At 43.8% G+C, this 12,172-nt stretch overlaps 2 protein-coding genes across 2 annotated transcripts; one reads left to right on the forward strand and one right to left on the reverse strand.

Annotated features, from left to right (window-relative positions):
- Positions 1 to 436: 436 nt before the first annotated feature.
- On the forward strand, positions 437 to 6,839 carry CLXN (calaxin; the record flags this gene model as incomplete). The annotated part of the gene is made up of 6 exons (XM_084260556.1): positions 437 to 494; positions 805 to 960; positions 1,846 to 1,950; positions 3,501 to 3,652; positions 5,533 to 5,637; positions 6,789 to 6,839. The coding sequence occupies 6 exons, from the start codon at positions 437 to 439 to the stop codon at positions 6,837 to 6,839; spliced, it is 627 nt and encodes a 208-aa protein (XP_084116682.1).
- A 337-nt stretch (positions 6,840 to 7,176) lies between these two features.
- RBM48 (RNA binding motif protein 48) lies at positions 7,177 to 11,941 on the reverse strand (the record flags this gene model as incomplete). The annotated part of the gene is made up of 5 exons (XM_084260555.1): positions 7,177 to 7,277; positions 8,132 to 8,661; positions 9,564 to 9,709; positions 9,835 to 10,025; positions 11,819 to 11,941. 5 exons carry the CDS (start codon positions 11,939 to 11,941, stop codon positions 7,191 to 7,193), a joined length of 1,077 nt encoding a protein of 358 aa, XP_084116681.1. The 3' UTR covers positions 7,177 to 7,190.
- Positions 11,942 to 12,172: the final 231 nt, after the last annotated feature.

Below are 12,172 nucleotides of genomic sequence, written 5' to 3' on the forward strand. Positions count from 1 at the left end.
GTTTCCGCTTCCAACACATTGACAAAATACATTGCGACTCCTCGTGCATCTGCTTTCTCAAGGAGAATTGTGGTCGCAGCCCTTCAGTTCTGCGGATCTGTGCAGGCCCAGTACCCGAGGAGGTGATGGGGGGGTTCAGGTGGCACCAGGCACCCCCCAGGCAGGCGCTACGTTTCAGCCGTGGGACACAGCAGGAAATGAGCAACGTGGGGATAAAAATATTTAATAGATTTTTGTTCTCGGGCAGCAGATGTATGGAGTATTTAATTTGTAGAAGTTTGGCATTCAGTTACTTTCTTTTCCGCAGCTGCTATCTTTTAGTATATGATAAAACGCTGTTTATGAACGATCCGTCGGCGGTCCCGAGCCAGCCGTGCCGCGCTGCCCCGCCCGCGTTGCCAGGGCAGCGGCGACGGGAGCGGCAGCGGCCGTCGCCATGAGCAGGAAGAAGCTGCAGCAGCTGGTGGACTCGCTGGCCCCATCCGCCAAGCACTGTGAGTCTCTAGCCTGGCCCGGCCCGGCACACGGCCCCGGGTTGCGGGGGCCGCACCGGCGCCTGAAGGGTGTTCGCGGCCTCCCGCTATCCGCCGCGGTTCTTCTGTGGCCCCGTTCACCGCCCGGCCACTCCCCCACCCCCCGAGCGGCTGCTTCCCGCCGCCCCCTTGGGACCAGCGGGAGGGGTGTGGGGCAGCGGGTTCTGTGGCTGATCCCGGGAGTGCCCGGCCCTATAGCTTCTCTCTGTCTGCCTTGTATTGTTACCTAGTTAGGTTATAAGATCTGTTCACTTGTGTTTCGACCGGGCAGTTAACAAAACCGAAGTGGAACAACTCATCAAGCTCTTCAATGTGCTGGTGGCCAAGTCCAGCAACCGCTTTGCTGGCATCGGCTTTGACCGTAACTTCTTCAGACACACTCTGCACACGGAGTTTGGCTTGACGGATGACATGATCATGGACAGAGGTGAGACGCATAGGCCCAAAAAAGATAAAAGGTGTTGGCTGTACCTAGTTAGCCTGATGAGCGTGCCTTGGCGAAATGGTGCCATCTCATCCCTGTAAGGACAGCAAGCGACCTGTTATGCTTGGTAACTGCTGGGTAAAAGATAATTTCTTTATTTTTCCAACAGAATAGTTTTCCCTTAGTTAGGATAGCTCACACTGTTGTGCCGGGGATACCAGCCAGAGGCATTTGTAGAGGTGTTCCGTGGCTTTCTATCCCAGTCACTGGGGTATGATAACAGAAAAGGGCAGTGGTGTCACTTCCCGTGTTTCTCCAGGGCTTCCACCAGGAGCTGCAATTGCTGTTGCTGGTGGGCAGCCGTTGCTTAGGCTTGGAGGTCCCAGAAAAGCATTCTCATGGAGTGGGTAGCTTCTGGAATCGCAGTGCTGTGAAGAGCACTGAAGGGACTAAGCAGACAATGGAGGGAGGTGAGAGTGACAAGCCAAATAACCCCTTGAAAATACAGCGATTTCACAGATAAGTAACATGAGGGCCACATTTGCAATTGCTGTGAAAGTCGTGTGAATGCTTTGATGTACAGGCATCTGGAGGATGATGAGGAGGCATGAGTCTGCCATTCTCAGGCTTAGGCTGCAGTTTAAGTCAGGAAAGCAACAACTCAAAAAGTCATCATGGCTTTGGAATGGAAGAGTGGTAGACTGAGGTGCGAAATCCTCTTTGTTGTTACAGCTTAGATTCAGGAAGGGTAATCATACCTTGATGAAAGCAGAGAAACATCTTTCAAAAAAATACGGGTTTATCTTTTCACTGAATTTAAGAAAATAATATTTTTAAAATTTCTTTCCCTAATACCTAAACATTAAATGTATATAATCTGCTTCCCAGTGTTCCGCACTTTTGATAAGGACAACGATAGCTGCATCGGTGTGGTGGATTGGGTGAAAGGCTTATCAGTATTTCTTCGGGGGACATTGGAAGAAAGGATTAAATGTAAGGTTTATCTGTATGGTAGTATTTAGTAGTAATCATTGAATTCATGACTATTAAATTATGCATTGCTTTTGTTATAATTTAGCAGATACTCTTCTATGGTAAGAGTTGGTAATCAAAGAGATTTCTTATGTACAGTTGAAAAGGAGTTCTGAAACAGCTTCTCTGAGACAGGTTTTTCTGTGTAAACTGTTCTCATAGCTGCCACCTTATTTTGTTGCTGATAAAAACTAGCATTTAAACCGAAACTTGTTCTACAGGGTACAGTTTTGACAGAGTATGTTTTTGTTTGCACAGAAAGAAAAATAGTAAGAAGCAGATGTAGCTCAAGGGTGATTTTGGCTAAATAAGTCTCAAGCCAACCAAGACTGATGCCTGGCACAATGGGGACACAGCAGCAATTGCATTAATTCTAGCAGTTTTTCAACTTGGAAGCACTGATGGAAAAACTGGAGTCTGTCTGTGAGATGGTCGTGAGAACCTCCACAGTGATCATGGAAAAATATAGAGGAAAAAAAAATAGCAAGAACTCTATAAATTTAAAGGGGGGGGGTGGGAAAGAAGGGGGTGGAAGGGTAGTAGGGAAAAGCGTAATAGAAAAAGGAGAATGAGACCATGTTGTTCACATAGGTGTCAGGTTGCAGCATCAGCCGTACTTAGTGCACTATATCAATCCATCTGGAAGATGGTCTGGGATGTCACAGTACTAGGATGTTTGTCCAGGATGTAATTCAGTATGTTAGTATAACTACAGGTGGTAAAATCTGCAGCCCTGCTGTAAGCACTATAGAATATCCTAGTGGGTAGCCATAGTCAGTGTTGTCTGCCCTAAGGGTATGCCAGTACTGCTTTTCACTGTAGGCTTAGACTTTGTCAGGGGGGAAAAAAACCAACAACACTTTTTTTTTCCTTCAAACAAAAGAAGAGGTAGATTGGTTTGTTTAAATAAGTTTTGTGAATGATGGTATATTTTATTATAGTCATAGATGTCTGATTCCAGGGAGGTAGAAACAATTAGGAGATAAATTAGGTAGACACTAATTTTTGAAATACTGTTACAGATATTTCCTCTTTGTGTTAAGGGCTACTTCTGTTCTCTTTTCCATGCTAGTACAGCTTATTTTTTCCTTTACTATTCTAACACAGCTTCTGAAATTACTGACATACATTTTGTAGGTAGAAAGCCCCTCTGATACAGACAGTGGGACAGCTGGTCCCGTGGGAAATCTGGCTTCTAAACCACAACTTCGTTGATATTCTAAATTGACATTCTTAGGGACATTCAGACCTGTGAGTTACTGTGATTTCTGTGAACTAAGGGTAATTTACTTGAGCAGAAAGATCTTAATCATGAAGGATAAATAACCATTCATTGATTAATATATATGTATCAAAATATAGCACATATTTCATAGGTAACTATTAGGTACGGTAAATGTGGCTCAGTAGTTACGCTGCACAACGTACGGTTCACATTTTCTGTCTATAGGTGGCGTAATGGTGTGTGATACAGTTTGTATGAACTTTAAATTGATTTATCTTCCAAAAAGACTGTTTTGAGGTTTATGACCTGAATGGTGATGGATACATCTCGAGAGAGGAAATGTTTCAAATGCTGAAAAACAGCCTTGTCAAACAACCTTCGGAAGAAGATCCTGATGAGGGAATTAAGGACTTGATCGACATAGCACTAAAGAAAATGGCAAGTACTTATTCATTGTGATGCTTGAGTGTCTTTCAAATATTCATTATCTGAACCTTGGAAGGTTCCTATAAGGAACTAAATACTGTGACCGCTTTATAGTGGGATTCTGAGCCACAGAGTTAGTTCCATACTTGAAATAGACAAGCCTCTAAGGCAAGGCAGAAATATAATCCAGATCTACTAAGTTCCAGTTCAGTATCCTCATGTGTTAATTTACTACGTGAATGCATTACAAACTTTATATATAAACTAGCACATGTATGTGTGTGTACACACATGTGCATGACCTGTCAAAACAAAATCCCATCCAAAAGCAGATGATTTGACAGTATAACCTGCATTTATTTCAGTTAGGCATCTGCACTAACTTTATGATTAACTACGTTTGTTTATTATCAATTGATCATTAAATGCCTCTATCTAGCTCGTACATTCTGTTAGAATAGTAACCTCAATGTTATTAAATAAAACTTGTCTTACTGTGGTTAAGATAGGATGTTCAGATCAGGCAGGGACTCTGTTTCACCATTTTATCCAATCAAGAAACAGAACCTCCCCTCTTACAGCGACATTCAAAAATCTCACTTAAACCATGACTTGAACCCCAACCCCTTTTTTTTAACCCTGTGTTTTCTATTTCTCAGGCCCACCCATTTAGCTGAAAGGGCCATCTGACCATTACTTCTTCAAAGTGCTGAGTCTAGTTTCGTGCAGGAAGCAAGCTCTGACTCAGCAGTTTGTGAATCATTGGAGCACCTACGTGCTCAGCTTTCCTGCAGGCTGCTTCCAGAATGAATACTGTCATGTCCGGACAACTGATAAGTGCTAGCCCAGGCACAAGCTGTATCCTCAATGTAATGAAATCTTCATATATTTAAGAACATATATAAACTAATCCTGTTACATAGGAACTTAAGAAAGCTCTGATACTTGTTTGAAGAATGTCCAGACCTGTTTTTGCACTGGGCAGTTGGCCAGGTAGGATATTGCTGATTGCTGCCCATGTCAAATAACAACTTATTATTAGATATCCGAAAATGTCTTTGTGGAGCCCGTTACTGAAAGAAGAAAAAACTACTCTGAGCAATTGCCTGTAGGTACAAGTGCATTGTGACTAAAAATACATCCAGTCCCATGACTACTGTTTTAATATGTAAAAGTGTTTGTAATGAACATGGTCATGCCCTGCTCTCCCCTGTGCTGGGGAGTGTAAAAGGCAGAGTGTACCCAGCCGCTTCTACTGCTCTCAAGCACCCAGTGGCAAGCTTTCCTGTTCAGGAATCTGCATAGCTCCATGACTCAGTTTTTCTGGCCCTTAGAACCTGTGTGTTCACCAGCCATGGTGGTTCCATGGCTTGATCTTCAAAAATTTTGCTTTGGCCCCATGCCTTAAATGCTGGTCATATCCACTGAGGTATCTTCACTTAAAGTCTTTATTTTATATGGTTTAAAGAAGCACTTACTCCAACTGTAGCATTTGTGGTTTTAAGCTGCTATGTCAGTAGGAACAGGAGGTTTTCAAATTGCATTTGAAATTTCAATTGAAATCCTAAAAGCACAAGGATGGTTTTTCCACCCCCCAGAAGAGTATCCTGCCATGCTGGGATTCTGTAGTACAAAAGAAGTGGGATGGACACTCTGCAGCATGCTTCTGGGTGCTGGAGAGAGATGGGGCAGGAGTATGCCTACGACAGAACCCACCAGGGCAAAAGTATTGCCAGTCTCACGAATAGGGTGTAGGTACACTCATGATATATGCACAAATACAGAATATATACAAGCAATATAAGAGCCCATATCACCAAAACACCCATTAAGCAAAAATACAATTACTCCAAGTAATCATCCTTTGCTGAAGGATTCCCTTGCTTTTGTAGGACTACGATCATGATGGCAAACTCTCTTTTACCGACTTCGAAAAAGCAGTCAAAGATGAAAACCTTCTCTTAGAAGCCTTCGGACCCTGCTTGCCAGACATGAAGGTACATCAACGTCACATTTAAAAATAAGTGTGATACTTTCTGTACTCCTGGTAAGGAGATGTACATGTTAACTGTCATTACCTGGGGGCTGCTGAAGTCAGCTGGTAAATGCTTTGGTTGTGAGGTATGTATGTACTCAGTGCGTATCTGCCTGTCACAGCACCAGCTTTCTTACGCAGTCACACACTGGTACCACGAGGAACACACCGTTGCTCAGTGGCTGTCCTGGAGCAGCAAAATACCATGCATGATCCTCTTCAAGCACCCTCTCAGACCAAGAAAACAACACTGTTCTCTTGAACTGTCAATGCAAAAGCTCTCTAGGAATAAAATTTTTACTTTTCTTTCATCAGTGCCACTGGTACCACTGCCATCGCCTTCCTTACAGCCTCTTGGGGGAGAGGCCAGTAACTTTCAGAAAAAAAAGGCCTTGAGAGTGTGGCGCTACTATTTTTAATTACCTCTAACTGGCCTTTATTTATTAGCAATACATCAATTCGGAATTAATTTTTTTAAGACAGTAATTTAGAGCATGCTGACTTCCTTCCTGCTAAGTGCGATTGGGAAGAGCATTTCTGCTCTATAATAAAGAAAAAAAATCCTACTGTAATAATGATTCTTCTCTTTGAACTGCATGTCATTTTTAAATAGTGGCAGTTACACCTTCCAAGAGATGGAAGAAAAAATAATTCTGAAATACATGCAGTAATTCTTGTCAACAGAATTTGTGTAAAGGCTGGAAACCTGTCAAGTTTTAGTTAGAAACCTCCCCTTCTGCCAACTCACCTTCATGGTAGGCTGGAAGAAGAGGTCTGTAGCCGTGATTGAAGGCTGTGTTGTATCACAACAGCACCAAAGCAGCTACTGCCAAAATGCCAGACTTCTGGCAGGCTGTCAAAAGACTTTCCAGTTTACAACACAGTGGTGGGGGTGTTTCCTATCATCACTAAGGAAAACTTCACTTCTTTGCATGGAGTCATCCCAGGCTCTGGCATTTCTGCTTCCAGCCAGTTTACCTCGCTCTGCAGCTGGGCCTTCCCACCCAGGGCATTCCCTAGTCACAGTTCAGTTTAACGTCTTCTCTGATTACATTTAAATCATTTAGTTAATTGAAAATTAACTTAGGCGGTTTGTTTTTTGTTTTTTAACAGAGCAGCATGGCATTTGAACACAAAGCTTTCCAAGAAACTCGCAAACTGTAACCCTGAGTGGAATACTGTTGGAAAAAAAACATTTTCTTCACCATTCTTCATGGCATAGTAAAAATAGGAGCAACATGAAACTATTAGTGAGATTTAGTATTCCTTGACTGTAAAAGCTACTGGATAAAGTGCATTTGCTTCTGTTACACTACGTAAATACGCTTCTTCACTGAGGTATGAAATACAGTTTGCTGTGAGGTACACAGGACAAGATTGCACCAATATTACATTATAGTGGTTTGCTCATTCCAAGAAAAGAAACAAAGCAATTTTTAACAGAGAATTGTTTGGAAAGACAGTATAAAACAGCTTTATTTTTGATATTTTAAAAGAAAAAGATGCCAGCAGTATTTATATTCTTCTTCTCTGCTTTACAAGTGATTTGGCTGAGCTAGTCACTGGCTTTTCCACAGATGTTCTTGAAACAGAATCTGCTACCTAAATCAGGAAAAAAAAAAGTCTTAATAAACTGCAACCACTCCTGTTTTATAGTAGAGTTAAAGCCACATCTCCAACATTTAGAGCATTAGGAAGGATGTATTACTATAATCACACTTGTATTGAATTTTCCTGCAGATAAAGTTAAAAATAACAAAAGGCAGCATTAAGCACAAGGTGAAATTTAGAAAATAGAAGTGTTAGCAGTACTGGTCTTGTATTTTAACCCCAGAAACTGATTTCAGATACTCAGTGTTACTTATCACCCTTCTCCTTACTTAACAGTTTGACTGGAGAGAAACATTGAGAAAGTCTAGTTGTAGCCAAGGGAGCTTTTTCATGTCTTAATTTAAATACGGTTTTATCAGGCATGTTCGACCTGCTAACTGATTAATATCCTTCACAACAAGACACATACCTTAAGGCATGAGGATTTGTGGTTCTGTATATCTTTGAATCCCGTAAGAGGTGTTGCAGCAAAATTACATTTGACCAACTTATTTTTCACTCCCTTTCAACCAGAAACAAGATAAAAGTCCCACTCTGGAGTCAGCAGGACTACCTGCAAAGTTATCATGCCTCCCCACATGGCAAAAAAAAAAAGTCTAGTTTACTAAACATCAGTTAGGACCATGCACTGGCACTACTTCTGACGTATAGTCCAAGAGGTACGCAGGAGAATGGCCTGCAATATTCTGCACTATGGAATCATTAGGTAGTAAAGGCAGCTATAACTTTAAATGACAAATAAACTTATAGTACTGAATAAAATTTACCTTAGAGTCTCTATTTTTCATGGAAAATGAGTACATCATGTGTATCTTTGGAAATATTAGAACTTCCATAATCCATACCTCTTTCAGCTTATTTCTAATTAATGTTGCTGAAGTGTTCAATGAATCATCCTCCATATCCACTTTAGGTATTTCTGGTAGCTGGGGACCAATAATGGCTTCAGTATTGTCCACACTTGTTCCAATGAGAGAAAACCTGGCACCTTCTTCTCTCTTCCTCTTACGTTCTTGCAGGTGAGTCGTACGAGGCAGAAACCTATCGACTCCATTATCAACTGGAACTGTTCTTGGCTGCACCAAAGGAGTGGGTGGAGGATGTCCTCCTGGCTGTACAGTTAGAGTTAGGGGTGTGCTCTGACTAAAGTGCCCACAGGTTTCAACAGAATTGTTACCATACTGGGGAAATGTCAACAGGCTCTGATTATGATTTCCAGATGAGTATTCTGTGTTTTGGGATAGCCTGTGAGAACTTGTAAAGCTGGATGGATCCCAGTTAGCAGTCACATGGGACCCTGGTGTACTCCACAGACGGTCAGAGTTCTTTGAGATGGTCTTCTCAGGCCCCTCTACATTCTTCAACACAAAGCAGTCTTTAAAAAAACAACAAAAAGTAGCTTCACTATTTCATGTCATTATTCATTCTAACACACAAGAAAAAGCAATGTAACTACAGAAGCAATACCAGTGATGCTTCATTCCCAGCCACCTTTCTGTGATCCTTTTTTCCTAAGTGGCACCTTTCAAACTGAAGTTTTTCAGCCTGGTCCCTCAGCTGGTTTGTGAGGAAATCCTGAGCAGAAGTACTGCAGCTGCTTTGAGAATATGAGGAAAATAGTTCTAATGTTGCAAATCAATGATGTTAAGGACATGCTATCTTGCAACACCACAAAAAAACAAAACAAAAAAAAACCCCAAAAAAACAAACAAACAAAACCACGTTTTGATGTTAAAAAGTAGTGATTTTACTCCCTTTAAATATCCTCATGCAATGAACAATGATATCAAAGTATGTAAGCACAAGAAAGGGGAAACTGGGCAGCACAGTAGCCTTTGCAAACCCAGCCCATTCTTAGTATTCCTCCAGTGCCAATAGGTATGCAGGAGAAATTTTTTGTGAAGGTTCTAGTATAGTCAACCTACCTTACAAACTATCCCATTGGGCATAGCTGAATAAGCTGGAATGAGGTGAAAAGATGATCCCAAATTTCCTGCCTGTGCTTGAAATTTCTGCTAACGTTTTGAACAGAAAATACTTCATTGATAAACAAACCTTAAGCATTTCCTTATTCTAGTCTTAACCAAAAGCAAAAAGTTGCTTTGGAAAAAAGCTACAACCCTCTAAATATTGAGAGATGTTTGAATTCTTCTGCAAACATACTTAAAATGTAAAACAGCCAGATACCAAGCATTTTCTTTAATGGGAACTTGAACCAAAACCCCACCCACCACTGAAGTGAAATGTTAAGATTCTAGAGGAAATTTAATTACAAACCTCTTTGATGTGTTGCTTTTGCTATATATCTTCTTCTATCCTGCAACTTCTCCCTGGTTTCTTGGACTGTTTCAAATTCTGGAGCATAGCACACGTGCAGCAAGCTCCCAAAGAAACTTCGCTCATCCATTTTTTTCTTGGCCACCCTGAAAGGAATTAAATTATATTAGCAAACCCAAGGATTTTACTTCAGCTCTCTAGAGCCTTAACAGATTGTAAATAAGAGTGGTAAAAGATTAAGACAAGAGGCAGATACTGCCTTGTCCAATACCTTGCACATTGCAGTTTTTGGAATTTTATAAGATAAACTTCAGTGAATTGCTCTGCTGGATACTCATCTAGAGCATGATACTCTTCAATGGCACCATATAATGCAAATTGTTCAACTAATTCCTTCATAACACCTAATGCAGGAACTCCTTGTATTAGTAAATAACGAGATTCCAAGTTGATAGTATAAACCTGGAAAAAAAGAAAAAGAGCATTCTAAAACATTCCCATCCGTGCTTTACTGCAAAAGTAACACCTTTTCTGTGTTCTCTGTGGTTCCACAAATCCTCACAGGATACTGAAAATCCCTCTGTAATTTATATTGGCTGTAGACTTTTGGAGGAGCAGTAGTTGCAGAGTTATCTGGGACCTCTTCATCGCTGAGCAGGAACTGAACTCCAGCATCTTACTCAAAGTAGAACATTAATTACATGGTGCTGCCATTTACTGAGTAAAATCTCTTAAATCTCTCAGCAATTTCTGTTCGAGACAGGCTTAGTAACAAGTTAATAAGAGGCACTGTCAGAATAAAGAACAAACACTGAAACCTGCCTTGTTCACAGGCAGAGATGCCATGCAGGTAAAAAAGCACCACAATTTCCTGGAGCAGATCGTGTGTGTAAAGCTGTCTCCTTGCTAGTGATCAAACAGCCTATGTTTAAGACAGATACAAGGAAGATGCTGAGAGAAGCAAGGTCTTCCCTAGCAGGTTAAAAAGCCCAAACTACTGTTTTGTCTAACATGTAACACAGACACTAAGGAGAGTTCTGTGACAGCTCACAACATAAAACAGGTAGCTAAGCCACAAGGTGAAAGTAAATTCATTCTGATTTTGTTTTTTCTTAAAAAGAAAAGTGCAGGCCACATGAGCAAGCAAATGCAGGACAAAGAGGGAATCACTCAGGAAAACAGCTGTCAAACGGTCATCATGAAATACACTCTTTGGAAATGGGTCACATAAATTATTCTTGTGCTAGCAGCTTACTCCTACTTTGCTGTCTTTCCCAAGTCAGCCTTAGCAGGTGCCACCACAGCACACCTTATGTTAAGCACATACGAAAAGCAAATCCAGCTGTTTTGCTACTGTAACGAGAAGTTCCTGCTATGCAGCAGGTCAGGCCCGTGATGCTCGGCTTTCCCGTGTCTCCCCAGGAGCTGCCAGACACCACCGAAGTACAAAAGCAGCCTGGTGCACACGAGTCCCGCTGAGCTGTGGCACTGCGTACCCAACTGTGTGCCAGCTAGTAACACCAACACTCAGCTCCTTTGCTCTCCCCGTGCCACTCTTTGCTGCTGGGGTTAGACTTTGTATAGAACCAGACCTTCTGTGCCCCATGCACTCCTACGTGCTTAACTTACAAAATACAACGTGTGAGTCCCTGGATTTGCCAGACAAAAACTACCCTTACCAGCACCTACTGCTTTTTTACATAAAGAGGCGAACTTCTTAAGGCTGCAAGCCCTTCAGAAGGGCTTGCAACTACCGGGCATAAACCGTCCAAGCAGTAAGGGACAATCGCCTCCAAAGGAATAAAATCACGCTCCTGCTTCGGCGTTGCAACCCCGAAGAGCCGACTCCTCTCCACTGACAGCCCGGCTTCTGAACGGGGCGAGGGACGCGGCCGCCCCGCGCGGTGGGCGCAGCTGGCCTGCCCGAGCCCGCGCGCCGAGGCAACAAGGGGCGAAGAACTGGAGAACGCCCAGGGCGGGAACAAGTGCCCGCAAGGGGGCCCAGGCGGCGCCGCCGCCGCACCTGCAGTGGAGGAGCGCCGGGAGCTCGGCTGGTGGGCGGGCGGGCTCCCCGCCCCCAAGCAGCGGCCTCAGCCCACACGCGCAGGCCGAGCGGCGGGCCGGGACCGAGATCGGACCCCGCTTCAGCCCGGCCAGACCCGCGCCGCGGCCCCGCCAACACCGCCGGGCCGCCCTCGCGGCGGAGGCGACCCTGACACGGGCCCCGACCCGCGGAAGGCCCGAGCCGGCCTCACCTTCACGGCGCGCGGCCTCCGCCCCTCCCGGTACTTGGCGCGCGACTCGCAGACCCCCAGCTGCACGTGGTGCTTGCAGGCATCGCCCAGCCCGCCGCCGGCACCGCTGCCGCCGGCCGCCATCTTCCTGCCGCGCCCCGCGCAGGCAGCGCTAGCCGCTCGCCGAGAGCACAAACAACGGACAGAACTCTCATTGGTTCCCACTGAGGCGCAAATCGACGGTGTCGATAAACCAGACAGAGAGAGCCGAGCCCCTCGATAGAGAAGCCAATCGGAGGCAGGGGATGGGTATATGCCGCTCCCGCATTGGCCGGCAGCGGGTCATACCATTGCCTGGGGGTGACGGGGAACTTC

This window comes from Gallinula chloropus, assembly GCF_964237585.1.
Source record: "Gallinula chloropus genome assembly, chromosome: 2".
Taxonomy (NCBI): Eukaryota; Metazoa; Chordata; class Aves; order Gruiformes; family Rallidae; genus Gallinula; species Gallinula chloropus.